Consider the following 19960-nt stretch of genomic DNA (forward strand, 5'->3'; position numbering starts at 1 on the left):
AAGTTCGCTCTGTAAATTTGAAGAATGGGCCTGCGTAAGAGCGAAATTGCTTAGATTAGGATCAAAAAGAAGCTTTTCAGTCAGAGGATAGTCAGAGAATAAAGATTCCCAAAACCAATTATTGTGTCTTATAAGGGGTGGAGTTAATTTTAATTTCAACTTTAGCCCTGATTTTAGGATACAACAGTATATTCTAAGACCTCTGGTATAATATGTTTGTCCAAAACCCGTCTAGCCTACCCTGAAAATTACTTTTCACATAAAATTGCTTTGCATTGCAAGGCCATCATTTTTTGTTTATGGCACTTAAAGTTCGAATATTGTTTGCTACTGTACTAAAACATGTTAAAAATGTTGCAAGATAGCCGCAAACAGTTTTTTGGTCTTGGATTTATCGTAAACACCAGGAAAGTGGCTATAATTTGATTTGTGCGCATGACTACGCGCATGCACAAAAGAGTACCAAAATACAGATATTCTGTATTGAGGAAATAGAGAGTAAGCTATACCACGTTAAATTTATTCAAGGGTATTGCACGGCTTTAAAGGAATGATGAGAAATTAAAATATGCATAGGCCATTGACTGTTTCAACTCAAACATAAAGTTACCCTATGAGACTTGAAACAATTTAAATAATATGCATATACTTATACTTTGAATAATACTCTATTCGAACAAGGACCTTCTGAAGATCTCCCTTTTAGGGAGAAACAGGCTGCAGAGGTTTTAGAGAGTAGTAACTATATCGTATTTGATGTACTTATACTTTGTATATTTAAATTTGGTATATTTTTAAGTTGGTAAGCGATATTGTATACAATCAGTAAAAGTCCACACGGAAAAAAGTCCATACAAAAAAATCCCGTCTGGAAATATGCACTCGGAAAATATCTACCAGGAAAATATCAACTCGGAAAATATCACCTCTCTCCAAAAATCATGATAGCCTACCTACCAGTCGAGATATTTTACGTATCATAACGTGTGGGTGTTTACCTACATTCCTGTGTAGAATAGTGTTATGTTTTGGAGTTTTGTCGCTCAGAACCATTGGCCTATATGAAATGATGATATTGCCCGCGGTCAAATTAAGTTAAGTATGTTGGCCCTCCCTCACAGATGAAAAAAAGGTTGCTCCACAAAATTTTACAAGTCTCATTGTAAAACATTTTCTTTTTTTGTGTGAGACAGGTTTTCTCAGATTTCAGGGCAAGTGATGGTAATCCAGGTGAGTGTAACTTCGTCCAGTGCTGCTACTATAGGTACCATGTATTCCACTTGCTGGTGCCTTGTAAATGGAATATTCAAGAACGACATGATCAGCACTCAGCAGTGTTTCCACGCCGCATTTGCAGGCTGATGAGGGAGACAAACCCATTTGTGCGTATTGGAATGGAAGCGGCCAAATCCTTTCCGAATTCTACAGTATTGGGTTTGACCCAACTCATCCAGGGAAAGTTCATACCAGGAGGGCGTACCACCGGGTGAGGTATAAACTATGGAATCTGGTGTTGGAGGCATAGCATGCAGCATTCCAAGCGTCTTTCATGTAATCTGCTACGTTGGTGTTATTGATCACTGAATGGTTGCATCAATTCTAAGGCAACTGATACAAAGGGGTGCCTTGACTAATCGCCAGGAATACTCCTGAGGTGGGACATAGAGTTTTACGTGAAGCAATTGGTTCGGACCTTTTGCCTGGCGTGCAGGTGTATATTATAATGGCTCCCTTTTGGAAAACTCAGCAGGTAGGATGCCTGCACGAATTGTCCTGTAGGCTACTCTGTTAGAGTTGAGCGCAGGCATCTAGTCAGTACACATTACGGCGTTGATTTGTCGGTTGATGAGGCAATGGCATGGCCGCTGTGGCACCAGGCAGGCTGTGTTGTTTAGTAGGCTATGTATTTTGGTAAAATGAAGGCAAGAAAAATTATCTGTTAATCTCGGTGATAACTCAGTTTCCTGTTGTAAACAAATTTTGCGGCGAATAAAAGTTTACTGGAAAATTGAATGCTCAGGCATGACAGGATTATAAAATCAACTTAACTTTTACTTCATTACTTTGGTATGAATATTTATGCTGGGATCGAGAAAGCTTATAAGTTATTCCTGACAATTTCGAATAGTCTACTAACTTGTAGAGGCATTGACCCATTGATTGGCGCAAGCCAGGTTACCGAGATCTGCGGAGTAAAGTTTCCGGTTGTTGAAGTAGCGCTGTCTATGAATTATTCCATCCACTATATGTGCCACTGAATACAGAGCTATCGCGTTGAAAATACGGTTCATCTCTACATTGAGTGCAGTGAATTGGGTGGGGTTGTTGAACAAAAGACGGCCAAGAGAAAAAAACTGGCCACCCTTCTCTCTTTATTGTCGAAGGCTTAGTAATAAAATGAGAACCCAAGTTTTGCGATTTTATTTCATCAATGTGAGGAATAAGATCACAGCAAGGGTAAAAAAGAAAAACTTCCAAAACGAAGATTTTGCATTTTTACTTGCTGGTTTGGCATTGCAATTGTCCGTCGAACAGCAATGGGTGGAGCACGATCTACAAAGTAATACGAATTGCATTAAAAAACAGATACAAAGTATTTTCTAATGTAATAGCTTCCATTACACATACTCATAGATGCTGTTTGGCACCCTGTTTTTATTTTGGCACTGTCATTCATATTAACATAAAAAAAATTACGCTTAGGCTACTGTAATTGGTGTTCGATTTTAATGACCAAGTGCTTTTTTCATTATTCTACGGAAGATCTAGCTGTTGACTTTTTTGAAGTTATTAGAGAAATTTTCTGTAAATTATTTAAAAAATATTTTATTTCACGTTATGTTTGGCAATCGTTTCGTGTGTCGTACATTACAAAAATAAGGTGAGCTACAATACGCGATTTATTCAAACTGCGCCCTAAAATAAAGGGGATTATGAAGATATGACAACGAAAACTTTTTAGGGTAGAATGTTGATAAACGATTGCATGATCACAAACTGAAAAAAGTTATTATTTTTTGCAACAAAACTATGAATATATTGCAATACTGAAAGTCTTTTTTCTTATGCTTTTGACCTGAACCATGACCTTCTTTGTGCTGGACTATCTAACCTAACCAAACTAACTTCTTCTTTTTTGTCGTGTGAGTCTCTAGGGCCGAGGGTCTATACTTGTTCCACCCCATGCAAATTCACGATGTTTCCGGGTTACATTAAAAGGCTTCTCAGAGAGCAGCCGGTTTTTGGTTTCATCATTCAAGACTAAAACTCTCAAATTAACTTTCCAAACTTGAGACAGGACTAAGTTACTTTTGAAGTGAAACATTTTGTGTTTCGTGTAATCAGTGAGATAGAAAACTGAAATTTGGGCAACAACACTGAGATGAATAAAAGTTGGTATTAAGCCAAAATGCACTTTTTCCAATACCAACTCCAATTCAGTAAAATGTGACTTAAAGCTCTTTTGAAACTACACTTTTTATGTTGTTTCTGCAACAGTGCACAGATATATTTTTCTCAGTCGCTATAACGCCGTAAATGCTTGTTGCAAGAGAAAAAACTTCGTAAGCTATGCACCGACATGTCAATATAACACAATGTTGTTTATTTCAAAGACGATTAGAGAAAAGTTTTAGTTTGTGAGTTTAGCATCAGCTGCCAGGTTTCAAATGTGCTCTTCTTTGGCCGACAGTACAAGTGCACATTCATAATTACCAAGCCACCAAATTTATATCTATGCAATTTTCGTTACAAAAGCTGTATTTTCTCTATTAGAAAAAGTTATCTGTTTTATTCCTGTTGTATTTAATTATAGCTTATAAGCTTACAGGTTTCAAACAAAACAGAAAAACTGGCTTTCAAATGATTAGTTTTCAAACCTGTTGAAAGCTTTTAAAGTAAAAAGTGAAAAATTCAATCTTAAACACTTACTCGACTGTAGCAGAATTAAAAGAAAAAAAATGTTGTCGGTCTCGCATTGCTTTGTGAAATTCCGACAATATATCATGGCAATTGAAAGCAGAACACTGTCCGTTCTTGATGCAATCTCCCACTACATACGGGACTGCAGAATACAATAGTCATCAAAAACATGCCGTAAAATCGTTTGAAAAAAGTGTTTAAAACTTTCCTTCTTACAAGATTTGGAACTTTAAGATTGTATTTAGAAAATACTTTAAACCAAGCAATTGACTTTAACCTACAGCTTTTCTTATTTAAAAAAAAGGTGTTCACTCTCTATCGTGGTCATATGTGTGAAAAATTGATACTTGAATTTTTTTTTTTTTTTTGATGTTTAGAGAGTGCTCATTTTTTTTTTGCTGTAAAATTACTTTTCAACTTTTGTAGCTCCAGGCAAACAGCAGATAGAGACAAAGGACTATAGTGTCAAAATGATCAGAATATCCACTTTCTATCAGCAGTTTGTCGATACTAAAAATATTAATAATACACATCAATAGTGTGCAAAGTAGCGTCTAAATTGTCGACACTAAAACATAGAAGTTCTTTAGTTTTACAAAAAAAATCGAAAATCCGAAGTTTCGGAGAGATATATATTACTTTTTGTCAATAATGCGCAAATGATATGTTTTACATTTGAACTACCAGTAAGTGAATAATGCATCAGATCATTAATTTGTTTGAACAAAGCCAGAAAACTAAAAACAATCCAAGTTGCTGCAAGAGAAAGAAGCAGTAGGAAATGGCATTCATGAAAACGCTTTTTCAGCAAAAATGTAAAAAAAATTTAAACTCATATTTCCGGATTGATATTAGCAATAAATTAAAAGTTTACAGCTTCTAAGTGAGTATAGGCTATATGTATTTGCGCGATGAAAGAACTAAAAAAAACCTAAGTGTTAGAACATCTCTCCCAGCTTTAATGTAATGACAGTTAAAATTCTTGATGGCGTCTTGAAAGTAGTTTAGTATGCTGCTTAAATTTATTGAGCTAACTCTGTGTAACTAGGTAAATACCAAAATAAGACTTAAAAACTAAAATGAAATATCTTTGAAATTAAAAAAACTAAATAGATTTTAACTATCTACACGCGTCGCACTTTTGTGGCGATTGGCGGGTTCCGGCTGGGAAGCTGGTGCTAAAACTCTTCGTACAGCTACCCTAGCCCTTGTTCATTCCACCGCCGAGTACTGCGCGCCGGTCTGGTGTCGTGGTTCTCACACCCACCAGATTGATACCGCCATCAACGACGCACTGCGTACTGTGACTGGATGCCTGCGTCCCACTCCAACGGACTGCCTACCCATCCTAGCAGGCATCCAACCCGCTGAGCTACGCCGTAAAAGAGCCACGATTTCTCTCGCTCGCCGCGCTTTGGACCCCGACCATCTCCTCCATGCAACATTCAAGAGACCACCACTTATAAAGCAGCGGCTGAAATCAAGACGCCCCTTTGTGCCTGCCGCACAACAAGAACGCAGAAGAACTTGGTTTAAGTGCGGCACACTGGACGAACCACATGTGGAACACGGAGTGGCAAAATCACACCTCCACGCTCCGTGACTTCATACCCGACGCCGATCCCCGTCCACCAGGGATGTCCCTCGCAAGGCTTGCGTGGGTCGGGCTAAACCGCCTGCAAACTGGCGTCGGCCGCTTTCGTTCGGACATGCACAAGTGGGGCCTGGCTTCTTCATCAGAATGCAAGTGTGGTGCCACAGAACAGACCGGAGACCATGTCATCCATCACTGCCTAACCCACCAGCCTCCACACGGTGCGCATGGTCTGAGGGTCCTGGACGACGGGGCTGCTGAGTGGCTGAAGATTTCCTGCCCTCCAATCTAGCCTGGAAAGATCGCTCATACGCCATCATCATCAGATTTTAACGAATGTATTCCTGCAAAGGGTTGGAAATTCTGTTCTGTCAATACTTCTATCAGATAGTTTATAAATGTTGATGTTGGTAAAACTTTTGTTTATTCATGCACTTGTAACATCTCAGTTTGATTATTTCAATTCATTGCTACATAACATTCCACATTGTACTATTTTGCACCTTCAAAGAGTTCAGAATGTTGCCGTTCGGTCAATTAGTCTATTTACAGTGTTGTTAAAACAAAAAAACAACTTTTGTTTAATTGGCATCTTAAAACCAAAAGGAAACGCACGAAAATCCCTAAAAGCTGCAAGCAAGCTAGAGTCTAATGTGGATGGCATATTTGCACTCGAAAAGTTGCTGTTTATTTAGGTTTCTGATTGTTTGAGACAAACACCGTATACGTCAAACAATGCTTGAAATGAAACAAACGCTTTTCAAAATTTTTTGATGTAAAGTTTCGTTTTGTTTTAAACTTTCTTCAGAGATTATATTTTGTTTCAATTCGATCAAAGACAATCGTCTGATGAAGTTTTAAGTTACTCCTTCAAAGGAATTTAGGCTACATAAAGGCGTAAGCTACAGTAATTAAGGCAAATAATATCTTTACAAAATAGAATAGGCAGGCAATCAAAAACTTATGCAAAATGCCATGTAACTTTATGACTTGGGAATAGTCTATTCACCTGTTATTTCATCAATTCGTAGTTTGAAGTCCACCCTGAGACACTGATTACCAACACCAGAACAATCAACAGTCGTAAAGTGGCTTTGGATGAGTCCTGCTTCAGGAATTTCAATGGAAAACTGAAGACCACTTTGACATCTTCGAGTAGTACTTGTCGAGAATGGGGCGACAGGAGGGAGAGGTATGCCTTTTTCAGGGGCATTGCAATTATTGGTAGAACAACAAAAGGTGTTGCAGGAACTGAAATAAAAATGCAGATCGATGACTAATTTGAAACCTGCTAAGTTTTATTTGAGTATTTAAATGTTTTTGAGATTATCGTACCCATTATTCTCCTTATAACTGCTACACCTACGGTGAGATGTCTGAATGGAGAGATGGCACTTCCGTGGGCATTGCAATTATTTGTGGAACAGCAATGCATTGCGTAGTAACTGAAACGAACGAAAGGGCAGTAACAGTCGATCAGATTAGCGTAGAAGAGTTAGCTTAATATCATGTAAATACAGTATGTGTTGTTGGCAGGGGCGAGGTTAACTGATGGGGGCCCTCGTGCAAAAAAGTTTTTCGCGCCGAGGGCGCTATTATGAATACTGAAAAGTTTTAGTGTTCATAAAGACGGTTATCGTTTCTAGCACTAGTTGCAACGTTCATCTGATAAAAGTTAAAGTAAAAGCAACGACAAACAAGTTGATTTATTGCTTCACTGACGTTTCGCGCACCATAGCAATGCGCATTTTCGAAGCGAATAACATACATTATTTTGTATGTTATTCCCTTTGAGGATGCGCATTATCATGATGCGCAAATCGTCAGTGAAGCAATAAATCAACCTGTTTTTCGTTGCTTTTACTTTTATCAGATGAACGTTGCAACTAGTGGTAGAAACTTCTATTATTTTTGATCGTTCTTGAACCTCAAATTTGAATATTTCTCAAAGACTAGAGCCAATTTGAAAAAAAAACGCCATATTTTTGGATTCATTGCCCGAAATATACCCCAAGATTGATAAACAACCCCAGCATAAAAAATGTTGACTAATGTTATTGATAAAGTTTATCTAGAGTTAGCCTGCTTGTTGTTTTGCTTTGTATGCCTATTCTATGAGCTACTGCACAAACGAGCGCAGTGTAGCCAAATTTGACGCATTAAATTAATTACAAAACTCAGTGAAAGTAAAGTTTCAGCAACATAAAAACAAAAAATAAATTATTTGATTTAGTCACTAGCATTTCGTCAGCTTGTTCACTTAAAAGAAAAGTAGAATCATCTTTGACGATGCTAGGCCTACAATCCAAAAATTGTCCCTACTTGGACTAAAAACAAAAATCTTTCTTTTTTGATCATTGCGATTATAACAATTGGAGAGGAAGCGCATTCTTCGTTATCGTTGTATATGAGTGATAATGCTGAAGAAAACTGTTCAAATGAGGGATTATGCTGAAGAAAAACTCCACAACTTTTGAGAATAAGGTATGCTTAAAATTTATTGGTGTGGAAAAGTTTAGTATAACATGTATGTTTTGTCAATCTTTTATGTGCAATCATTATGTGTTAAAGTTAAACCATTGCATATGTTTCAAAGTGTTTCGTTTTTACATGTCATAAACTTAAACAGTGAAGCAAAAATAGCTGAAGTACATAGTTAAAATTTTGCTGCAAAAATTTAATGTAAAACAGTAAAAAGAAAACGTTTCTTAATTGGTTTTAACCCTTTACAGGCGGCGATGACTATCTCTGGTTATTTGTTAGTGATTTTTTTATATATTGTAGTTTTTAGTCTAACTAAGAATATTTTATGAAAAAAAATTAAAATTTTTATTTCTTTGTTTGTTTTTTATTATGTTCCCAAAATGGGAACGTTGGCATGTAAAGGTACCAAAACATATCGTAACGTGCTTTGTATTTGAATACGACGTAAGCTTGGGTAGCCTACTTTATTCGATGCAATAGCATTGAAAAAGACAATAAACAAAAGTACACACGTTTAAGAGATCCACAAACAACAAATGTACTTTCTACCACTGTACTTTCTACTACCGTACTTTCTACAACTATATACCCTGTCACTAACTTTCTTTTTGATGGTATACGTCACTGCATAACGTAAGCATCCGTTTTTCGCATTTTGTGCATTGCAACCTTGTATTGTTTTGTACAATACAAATCTTCCTTGTGACGATGATACAAGAAAATGATTCAACGAGTCGAATCGCACTGTTGCAAACGGAGGTGCAGTAGGTTCCCTAAGTCGACGGCTTGGTTTCTCCATTTTCACCAATGACCGAGCAATCTCGCGCCTGAACTGAAAGTGGTTTTCAGAACATTGTTTTCCGTGATAATAAAAGCGGAAGGCAGCTACAATTGAAAGATTGACAATATGGGCAAAAAGATTCCATCACCATTTTTTCAATCGAAGTTGTAAGAAGATACGAAGATAGCAACCTGTCACATACATCCACACCCCCCATTCCCTGATTGTACATAGCAATCATAAATGGTTGTGTCACTGATTTTCCCTTATATTTTACTTTTCGTTGAACTGTTTGAGTTGGTGCTACACCGCAGTAATTGCTTGCAACAGCGACAGCACAATTATCGTTCTATCTGGCACAAATTACAATGTCGTCTGATCAGTAATCAAATTCTCCTCTAGGCTTTTTCTGGAAGGTTTTCTCACTGGAGAGAGGACACGAACCAGTCCTGTTCTCTCTAATTGTACCACATGCTCTGATGCTTTCTCCAGCAAGATCAGTAAGTAGTTGATGGCTTGTGAAAAAATTGTCAAAGAGAATAATATGTTGGTCTTTGTCGGCAACACATGACAGCATTGTCTCAACTACGTGTGCTCCCAAAGGTTCAGCTCCTCTTTCGTCTTTACCGCAGTAGAATTCGAAGTTGTAGGGATAACCATCGGAGCTACACAACATCCGCAACTTATAACCAAACTTTACTGGCTTTCCTTTTATATATTGTTTTGCACTGTGTAGTCCTTGATAAGGAACCATCGATTCGTCAATGGTTAGTAACTGGTGAAATGTACCAAATCATTGACAATTTGACCTTAGCAGATCTAACAGCGGCAGTAGCCTACCTTGGCCATTTTAAACTGAGCTAGATTGTGATTGCCAGCCAGGTGCAAATACGTTTTTATATTGCGGAAACGGTCTCTGCTTATGGTCTTAGAAAATATTGGTGCCTCCATGCCATCTGCTGTGCACCAATAGTCATTTTCTGATAGAAGATTGTGGTAACCACTGACAGTAATTAGTAAGCCAATAAGTTTTCTCATATCAACCTTATCAACTTTGAAGTTTATCCTATTCTTGTCTCTCCTTGTATATAAACTTGTTTGCTCTACGAGTAAAGAGAATATGTCATCAGTAAAGAACAGAGAAAATATCTCAAACATGCTTTTTCCTCCATGAGCTTGAACCTTATCGGATGGATGCAATTCTTTCGGGTCGCTTAGTGATGCTTTGTCTTTTTTTTCGCCATCTGCAAGCTCTTTCCGTTCCTTCGATAGAAGTCATGGAAGTGTTTTCTGCTTAAGATCAAGCTGTGAAAACATCAAGCTGTGATATCATCAAGCTGTGAAAATGTTCTCTTGGTAAAAGTAGTGAGAACTTTTTTGAGATAAACTCCGTTATTTGTGTATCACATGTTGCCAACGTTCTCATTTTGGGAACAACGTATAAATTTAATTATGTGAAGAAAAATGTTAAATATTACGAAGCAAATGGTAGGGGAAACAAATTATTAGTAATAAACTCACATAAAAAACGCAAATATTTTGAAAAAAAGTTTGCTTTGTGTTTTCGAGAAGCACTTTTTTTCGAAAGATGAAAAATATGATTTTTGACTAAATCCATCGCTTTCATAAAGGAAAAATTTTGCAAATATTATTTTTTCAACAAATGCATCTGTAACAATAAGCCTTCAACAACAATATCCAAAACAAAAAAAATTTAAATGAGGTATGTGTAAAGCTGTGGGCGACTTCAGCCCCATGTTCCCATTTTGGGAACGTTGGCGTGTAAAGGGTTAACCTGCCTCTGTTATACAGTATTATGTTTTGTTAAAATTATTTTAGCATAAAGTGTCCTTCAGTTCCTCATTTAGGCCAAGGAACTGATTAGGATGCAAAAAAAGAGAATCATTGAGTATTTTTAAATGCCCTTGGAGAACAAAATGTTTTTTCCTTAAAAACGTATATCTTCCAAAAAGAAGATCCATGGGAACCCTAGGCTACTATGTTTATATATCACCTTTATGGCAAAAGCTTTGTTTTCTGTTTTTGAAGATTTGATGTTTTTATTACTATTGTAATGTAATGGCATGGCGCAGCGGATAAGGTGCTCGCTTTCTAATCATGCAATCCTGGTTCAACTCCCGGCTTAAGCTGGTTGTTGAAAAACACCGCTCACCTCTACCTAGGGTGTAATAAATTGGGTGGGCGTAGTTCCTGAAGTAAAAGCGGCCGAGAGAAAGGAATTGGTCATCCTACTCTCGTTTGTGCCGAAGGCTTAGTTTAATGAGAACTATATCTTCTCGTTCCCCGATGCTTGGATCAAGTATGGAACTCACCTTATTTCCATCGTATTCAATTCTTAGCAGTTTAGTCTACAGCTTTGAAATCGAACAGGAGAAACAAAATGGCTTTTAAGTCTTCTGAAAGCTGAATAAAAATAATAATTAGTCTCAAGCACTCACTCAGGCACTTACGCGATTGAGGCAGATAAAGGAAAGAATTGTTGATGGAATCGGACTTCCTTTTGAAACTCCGATACTAACTCATGGCACGTAAAACCGGAGCACTGATGTTTCCTGACACATGCGGCCATCACTTGCGAGACTGAAAAAAACATAGTAGTTGTCAAAAAAATACAGTAAAATCTTTTGAAAAAGTGTTCAATTGTTTTTTTCTTATAAAAATTAAAACTTTAAGATTGTGTTGAGAACACAGTACTTTGTACTAAAAACCTGAGTCCCACCTAGTCCTACGCCTATATCAATCCAGGACTTCATCTTTGAACAGCGTTTTGCTTTGTTAGCGGAATAAGAGCAGACTAAACATCAGTGTTGATGGAACCTCAAGCATCAACGTCAATTGTGTGACGTCATAATTGGTACGCGTTGTGTTCTTAGTTCTGTGTTCAGATTTCAGAGTAATCATTCTTTAGTTGCACCTAGTACAGGTGACACGTAATATATGTTCTCCCTCTCACCCTTTTGTTAACATGGCGACAGCGGTGGGATTCGAACCCATGCCATCGAAATGACTGGTGTTACTTTTTAATTTTTTTTAAAGACAGCTTGCGTAATGCGTATTCTCTAATAATGTCATGTCTGCCAAATCAATTCCTGGAAATTATTTTTATAGTTTTTCGATGTTTGGAGGGTTTCTGATTGAATTATATTGTAGAGTTTGAGAACCTTTCGAGATCCATGACTCCAGGCAAACAGACATGGAGCTATTATGTCTAAAATCTAGATGATATGGATGGCCACAAAAGCTGTATATTTTTTAGTTATTTAAAAAAACTACTGTAAGTAAAAATCTAGGTTTTACAAAAACAAGCTTTTTTTCCTCATAATCGTGTAAATGATGTGTTTTACAGCTTAAGTAACTGAATATATTATTATAGTATTAATTTGTTTGGCGATTAACAAAGTCAGAAAACAGAAACAAGCCCAGTTAAGCATTGCAGCCAAATCGCATGCAGCTGCTATTGTTGTTGAGCTACTTCTGGCTGGATAAACGTTAATTTAGCTGAGGAAAACCAAAGTTAAAAAACGCTCGAAAGAAATGTGGTAAGTAATAATAATGCTTGTTTTTATATAGCGCTGTACCCATCGCGGAATGCGTTGCTCCTTAGCGTTTAACAAAGCAGACAGTGTCAATGCAGCCAAACAGAGGGGCAACTGATAGGGATTGTAGATCATATAGGGATGCGAAACTACGTCCGGTTTTGGCTTATCCGTAACACTAGAAGGGTTACGATTTTTTCTAATGTACAAAATATGGTACTTTTTATGGGTTATATAAGAAGAGTCAAGTTGGTTTTAAAATAATTTAAGGTTTTTAGTTAAAAGCAAGCCAGCAGCAAAGCGTAAAAAAATGTCAAATTGGCAATTGACCCTTCTAATGTTGGCGGAACAACGGAGTTGGCGTCCCGTAATGTACCGTCCCAAGTAACTGAGTACATTATTACCCGAATCCATTCCATTGCCAAGCAGGAATACAATTCAGTAGCCTACCATTTTTAAAAAGTCTTTGGTATGACCCGACAAGGTATCGAACCCATGCCTACCAATTCAGAGGCGGACGCACTAACCACCAAGCAACCGAGCAACCACTACATTTTAATTGTATACCCTATGTTTGTTGGCTGATGTGTTTTTATAACAATAGTAAAAGTGCGCTTTGTTAAAACAACATCTAGGAATAACTGTTTGGGTAAAAAATAATGCAGAACACCATGGAGGATTGACTTGCGAGTCGTCTAGTGGCTAGTAAGCTTATACCTGCTAATCCATCAACACGTAGTATGATGTCTGCCCTGAGACACCGATTTCCAACACCAGAACAATCGACAGTTGTAAGGTGGCTTTGGATGGGTCCTGCTCCAGGAATGTCAATGGAAAACTGTAGCCTATACCACTATAACATCGTCGAGGATCTGATTCAATCGGTAGTATTGGTAGAGGTGTGAAAACTGGAGGGTTAGATCATAGATAGTTAGATATACCCGCGTCGGGGGCATTGCAATTGTTTGTGGAACAGCAATACGTCGTGCAAGAACTAAAACAAAGTTAGATTTTAGTAAATAATTTGGATCTGCTTGATTTCCGTTGAAACACCCATTGTCATAATTCTTGTGAGATAAAGAGAGGGTATCTCTACATACATTTGTCGGATGATGCAAGAGAAGGAATTCTTTGCTTATTTTGCTTAATCACACTGCATTGACATAATCGGCAGCATAAGACACGCCGCAAGCAAGTCTCAAATCAGCAGCTGATTTAAAAGGTAGGAGTTTACTTGAAATTAGCCGAAAAAATACTTTAGAAGGTAAAGGATCTCGTTGGAACTGTATGCTACTTAGCATAACCTTTGTCTGGTTAGTTATCACAAAAAGACTTTTTAAAACTTAAAAAAAACTCTATTCTTGAAATGATTTTGTTTTCATCAAGATTGTTAGCTTCATGGCGAGTTTTGCTGAAGTATGTCAGGTGTGTAGGCCTAGGCTACTGAAGTTTGTTGGACGACCGCGCGGCATTAGTTGGTTGGTTGAATCTTTAAGATCGGACATAAAAAGCTTCTCTGCAAGCATGATAGAGCCAGTTTCGCATAATTGTAGAAGCATTGAATCACTGACGAGCTGTCAAGATGGGCCAATAATGTGCGACTCCGACAGTTTATAACTGGCCCACTCAGGCTTCTTCACAGTTTCCAGATTTTTTAAGTTTTGTTTGTTTCATTTTTATAAAATTCATTTTCACTTAAGTTGGGATCAAAATGGAAACGGCGACTTTCGCAAAGACTGACAAGAGCAAACACTGCTATTTTCTGGTAAAGTTTTAGAGAACAAGATACACTACAAAAATAGATTTCAAACAAAAATTATAGCCAATAGATTTATTTTCGCTTTTAGCAGCATAATCGTTGTTTACTTCACAAACGTAGATGCAAACGAACTGCTTTAGCCTGATGCTGCAGGTTTGTTGTGGTAGTAGCGGTTTGCACTAGTTTTCTTAACATAGTTTTCCGGTCATGTGCTATGAAGAAATTTTAATGTTTATCATTTTGTATCGAGTTGGAGTTGGTCTTTTTATAACGACTCCAACTCCACAATTGCCAAAATCCTTCCAAGTCTACAGCCATAGGGATATGTCGCTACATATGTCTCGATATGGCTTAGTTACGTTGTTGCTGGCGTCAGGTGGTCGTAACTTTCTAACAGACGAACCAACTGTTGATTCATTCACTACGATGAGTAGGTAATTTCGGCTCAATTAGCATTCTACTTACATGATCTTGGAAAAAATCAGAGAGAATTGTTGGCCAACGTTTGATGTGACTTGGTCGCAAGTGATCAAAGGGCATCTACCATACGGGACGCATTGGCCAACGACATACGGCTCTACAACACATTAAAACACAATCACCACAAAAAAACAGCAATAGCCTACGTCGTAAATAAGTGAACGTTTTCAGCTAGTTTTATAACCTTTTTCAAGTCTATAAAAGAAATATGGTAAAAGAAAAATACTAAACAATCATACAAGATCACAGCAAAAATATAGTCTAATCTAATCTAAACATTTGATTAAACCATATTTTTGCTATGACAATGTATGATTAATCTGATTTCTTTTACAATATTTCTTTTATTGGCTTGAAAGGGGCTATATGACTAGCCGAAAACGTTCGCTTATTGTTTTTTTGTTTTTATTATGTTAAATGTAGTGTTGTTGCTTAGTTATGTCCATTTATGGTTTAGAAAGTTATAACCTCTCTACCCAAATTGTATAATAAACTGCTTGATCGTTTCTAGCACTAGTTGCAACGTTCATCTGATGAAAGTGAAAGTAAAAGAAACAACAAACAGGTTGATTTATTGCTTCACTGACGTTTCGCGCACCATGACAATGCGCATCCTCAAACTACAAAGTTATATAGTCTACTCCAGTGCGGTTACAGGCAAGAAAAAACTTTTGAAAATTTTTTGGCCAATCTTTAAAATAATGAGTGTTTCATTTTTTCTTGCCTTCAACCGCGCTGCAGTATATAATTTTGTAAATCTTATTTTGTATGTTATTTGCTCTGAGGATGCGCATTGTCATGGTGCGCGAAGCGTTAGTAAAACAATAAATCAACTTGTTTGTCGTTGCTTTTACTTTCATCAGATGAACGTTGTACAGGGGCGTTGACAGGGGGGTTTAGGACTCTAGGTGGCACTTTTGGAATATTTAGGGGGCGGAATATTTAAGGGGCCCGGATTTAAAAGATTCCTCGCGACTTCAAACATTATCAAGGTCTTAGTATAATCAGATCTAAAGAAATTGCCATCAGAGGTTAAAACAGCCACTTCAGCCGTCAGATCGTAAAGTATCGGGCTCCCTTCCGGGTATAGTGATTTTCCTAACCACGAATTTTTTTTCAAAAACACGAAATATTTATTTCACTCACTCTTTAATTCTGAATATATACTTTTTGGTGATAATCACTTGTAGCTACTTGCGTCTACTTTACAAAGAATTAATTTCAGCCGAAAACTCCAACAACTTTAAACATACCGACGAACATCGTGATTGAAAGCAAAGATTTCGAGGTTTACGGAGAAATCCCTAATGCGTAATTGCACAGTTAGGGAAATTCGTGGATACAACAAATCTTTGAGGATATAATAATATATATATAAATGACTGGAGACAGTGCACACCGTTTCGGCCTTTCGGCCTCCTCAGTGCAGAAGGTAGGCTACACTGGTATGGCCATGGAGGTACATAGGCTACCTCTATGTGACATTTTCCCATTTGTGGAATTTAAGTTCCAAAAATGGTACTACTGCCAACCTTGCCAAAGTGCTCAAACTGCAAGCAGTGAGCTCTGCGCAATGCACAGCAAGGTGCCTCCAGTAAAGAGCGTCCATAACTGCAGACAGTGCACACTGTTTCGGCCTTCCGGCCTCCTCAGTGCAGTAGGTACACTGGTATGGCCATAAATGATATTCCTCTTAATTTTCTATTTTGAACGGCATGTGTCATCCTCATTTTAACAGCACATCAATAAAAGTTTGTACACAACCTTTATATTCATAACATTGTCGATGAAGGGGGCCCGAAAATAAACTGGAACCAGGCCCGAGAAATCCTGTTAACGGCCCTGACGTTGTAACTAGTGCTAGAAACAATAATTGTCCTGATGAACATCCAAACTGTTCAGTAAACAGCTTGATGTCCCGAGAGAATGCCTTACCACCTATTTCGGTCTGTGATCACAGACACACTGCAAAAGCAACGGCTTTTATCCAGAAAAAACTTGTTAGTGACTTATTATTTAGGTCAGATCTTGAGGAAGGAAGCTCATGGATTCTGAAGATGATTTCGGTGAAACTTTTATACTGACTCGTCAGAATCGGTTTGGGAAGAGTCAGTCTCAGAAGTGTAGCCTACAGCATGTTGATGATTTTGTGATTGTTAAAGTTCATGTTGCTGGCCGAAATGAGAAGCCGAAATATTTTAAAATATTCAATAGACAGCTGGACAATGATAATGATTGGAAATAAGTCTTCTTCGAAAGGTCATAAAAGATCAAAAACAGTTTTGTCTTTCCAAACAATGGGGTTGTTGCGTCATTTTTTTTTAAATAATAAGATAAAAAAATTATCCTTGCAACGAACAATTTCTACAACGATGCATTTTCACAATAAATATTTCATCGGTATTTTGCGTTTCTCAAAAAATGTTTTGCCTGTGTAGAGAGTCTATAGCCTACCAATTTTTATGTAAGTTTTAAAGATTTAATCTTTATAAAACTACTTTTGAAAGTATGAAAATCACATTGTAAACTACGATAATTGACTTTTTCTACTGTATATTAGTTTGACAGTTCTTCATAACGCCACACAACACATTCGTTAGCGAGGATCAAGCTGTAATGACTCTAGTTGCCAACCTTCTCGTGGTGAGTCCACGTAATTCAAGTTTATAAAGCGAATGGCAACAACCAGAGACTGCAACTCAAAAGGCACCCGGGACGGTAAAAGGATAAACTTTTCGCCCTGTGTCCAACCGACACCAAGATAGATATGTGGGCCTACGTTAATTTTTGCCACAATGACTTTTGAAGAAATGATTTGTTAAGAAATATTGTGGGGCTGCACCACTGAGGCATCGAAAAGCGCAGTTATTTATGTTGATATGTTCTCAAGCACTGGCTAAAATGCAGGCTTAAACTAAACATTTGCAGCAACATGCAAACAAAAAATAATGAACATCGTAACCTGTTTGTTTTTGTTTTGTTTGTTTGTTTGTTTTATTATCTTCATCCTGCATTGCGGGAAAGCAGACTTGAGCGCTATGCATCGGTGTACGCCTTCCGACTACACCTGACCCACGCTGCAGCCGACGGCAATGTCTGTTTCCGGTTGTCTACTCTACTTATGATTAAACTTGGTACTACACATTACTCGAAATCGATCACTGGTTAGGGGCAATTATCGTAAAGTTTCTTGCCCAGAGAAACAACAGCAAGTGCGGGTGGCTGGAGTCGAACATGCAGGCTCTCGACCGCGAGCCCAACGCGCTAACCACTCGGCCACTGCTGTTTCCCCTTCAAGCTACACTTTGTGAGCGTGCACAGTGGGAATATTATGTTCTAGCATCCCGAAACGGACTTTATATTTTGTCCATCATCACTTTGTGCAGAAATTATAATCACAACGAAAGTTATAATGCGCAAACACAGAAAACAAACTAGTAAGCGAACAAAATAAACCAAATTAACTACAAGTAGGTCATAAAATTAAGTTGCGTTCTTCTGGTGACTATTTACTAGGTTACCTCGTGATGTTAAAGATGATAACTAGCTTTTGTATTTCCGACGTTTCGTCAGTCAGCACGACTGACTTTATCAAGGTGGATAAAACAGGTTAACACAACCGGTTCAGCAACGATGGCACAACACAAAAACATACTGATAAAATGAATAGAGTAAAGCAGCAAGAATCAGAATTAAAACACGCAACAGTTCTTCAGTTGCCATACAGGTAATTCTGAAATACTAGTAAACCGCAACGTAATAGAGTAATTTCACGTAGGCTACGGTAAGCATAAAAAAAAACAATATTTTAATAGTTACACTTGCTATACCTGTTGATGTTCCTTGAATGGTAGCTGTAAAGTCGACGCGAAGACACTGACTTCCCAAACCATCGCAGGTGATCGTGGTCAGCTTGCTTGTAACTGGACCTACACCAAGAACGCTTGTCGAAAACTCAACACCATTCTGACATTCCAAACCTTCTGTTTGTGCTAGTAGGAACACGACCAAAACTACAGAGCACAACATTTTGTTCAGTCTTGCTTTATGTTCTAGTCTAGTTCTTTTGGTTTTTGTTTAGTCATTACTCAAAAACAAAGATTCAGTCAAAAGATTGACATGCAATCTTCATTTCTCCAAACCAGTGAGTTTTAATCTTTTTGTTTGTTGGCGCAACATTAAAATCACCATTACGTTTTCGCATTTCCTCCTAAAATGGCTGAAAAGTAATAGTCAACTACAATTCAGAATGTTGTAAAACCTTGTAAACAAGAATAGCTTTTTAAGTCATTTTATAACTTAACTTAATGGTTCAACTTAATGAGTGCATGCCCTGAAAACAGGTGTCACACCCTTTAGTGGTGCATGCACTCCTGGTTAAGAAACCATGCTCTAAAGTCTAAGGGAACGTTCAAATATTACGTAACTCCTTCGAGGGGGAGGGGGGTGGTTTATGCAAAGCGTTACGTTAGCGTCACATCGGGGGGGAGGGGGTTCAAGCAAAACGTTACGTAACGCTTTCGAGTACGGAATGGTAGTTTTTTTGTGCTGAATTCGTAGTGAAAAAGCGTTACATGGGGGAGGGGGGGGGGGGGGGTTGAAAAAAACGTCACTTTGGCGTTACATGGGGGAGGGGGGGGTCAAAAATTCGGAAAAAAGCGTTACATAATATTTGAACGTTCCCTAAACTGATGTAAAAGCACCCTTGCCCCATGTTTTCAGTAACAAATGAAATTGTATTGTGGTGCTCCTTAAGAATTCGAAAAGGTTATTGAAGGTATAAGAACCGTAGAATGCCAATCCGCCATCAAAGATAAGGGTAATAATCACAAACGTTGGTCACAGCGGTAAACCATAATCTCTTCGTGGGAAAATTGTAACATAAGATTCCCAAATCCGTTCGTCTGCATGTAGGTGACCGAAAAATAAACACTCTTTCGAAACGTCTTTTCAAAAGTGTATTCCTGTAAAATTAGCCCGCGGCTATCGAAATCGAAATGCAACGCCTTGCACCTCTAAAAACTGTCACTACGATACAGATTACTTGGATAAAAGACGGAGAATTTGTCCAGCTAGCAAGCACCAAATAAACCAGTTAAATGTGCGACCGACTTCCAACACACAACTTCAAGAATGAATCAGAAAAATTTGTGATAACTCAAAGGCACGCCAGCAGTAGAGCGACGCAGCATTTCATGTCCAAACAGGTTTCAAACTGAAACAGGTTTAAACAGGTTTGACACGAGTCTTACGGACGATGGCGCAATTTTGGCTCATGTTTTAGGAATTTCCATGACGTAATATTCAGTAGACTCGAACGGTTTCTACATGACGTTTGACCAGGCGAACAACCGTCTGGAACAAACGTTGAGTTTCGCTTTTGA

At 37.9% G+C, this 19960-nt stretch overlaps 1 protein-coding gene across 1 annotated transcript; it reads right to left on the reverse strand.

Moving 5' to 3' along the window:
- Positions 1 to 2411: 2411 nt before the first annotated feature.
- LOC145781421 (uncharacterized) lies at positions 2412 to 18758 on the reverse strand. Its single transcript, XM_082593207.1, has 7 exons — positions 18407 to 18758; positions 14562 to 14673; positions 13055 to 13331; positions 11252 to 11381; positions 6525 to 6766; positions 3931 to 4063; positions 2412 to 2553 (listed from the first exon to the last, which is right to left on the reverse strand). Exons 4-7 carry the CDS (start codon positions 11368 to 11370, stop codon positions 2421 to 2423), a joined length of 627 nt encoding a protein of 208 aa, XP_082449333.1. The 5' UTR covers positions 11371 to 11381; positions 13055 to 13331; positions 14562 to 14673; positions 18407 to 18758; the 3' UTR covers positions 2412 to 2420.
- Positions 18759 to 19960: the final 1202 nt, after the last annotated feature.

This window comes from Aplidium turbinatum, chromosome 12, assembly GCF_918807975.1.
Source record: "Aplidium turbinatum chromosome 12, kaAplTurb1.1, whole genome shotgun sequence".
NCBI lineage: Eukaryota > Metazoa > Chordata > Ascidiacea > Aplousobranchia > Polyclinidae > Aplidium > Aplidium turbinatum.

Bases quoted from the DNA above. Each gene is read 5' to 3' on its own strand.
- LOC145781421 (XM_082593207.1), bottom strand. From the start codon at position 11,370: ATGGCCGCATGTGTCAGGAAACATCAGTGCTCCGGTTTTACGTGCCAT. The intron at 6,767-11,251 runs GTAAGTGCCTGA...TTTTTATTTCAG, and splicing joins CCTTTATCTGCCTCAATCGC to TTCCTGCAACACCTTTTGTT. The intron at 2,554-3,930 runs GTAAGTGTTTAA...ATTACTTTGTAG, and splicing joins TTTAATTCTGCTACAGTCGA to ATCGTGCTCCACCCATTGCT.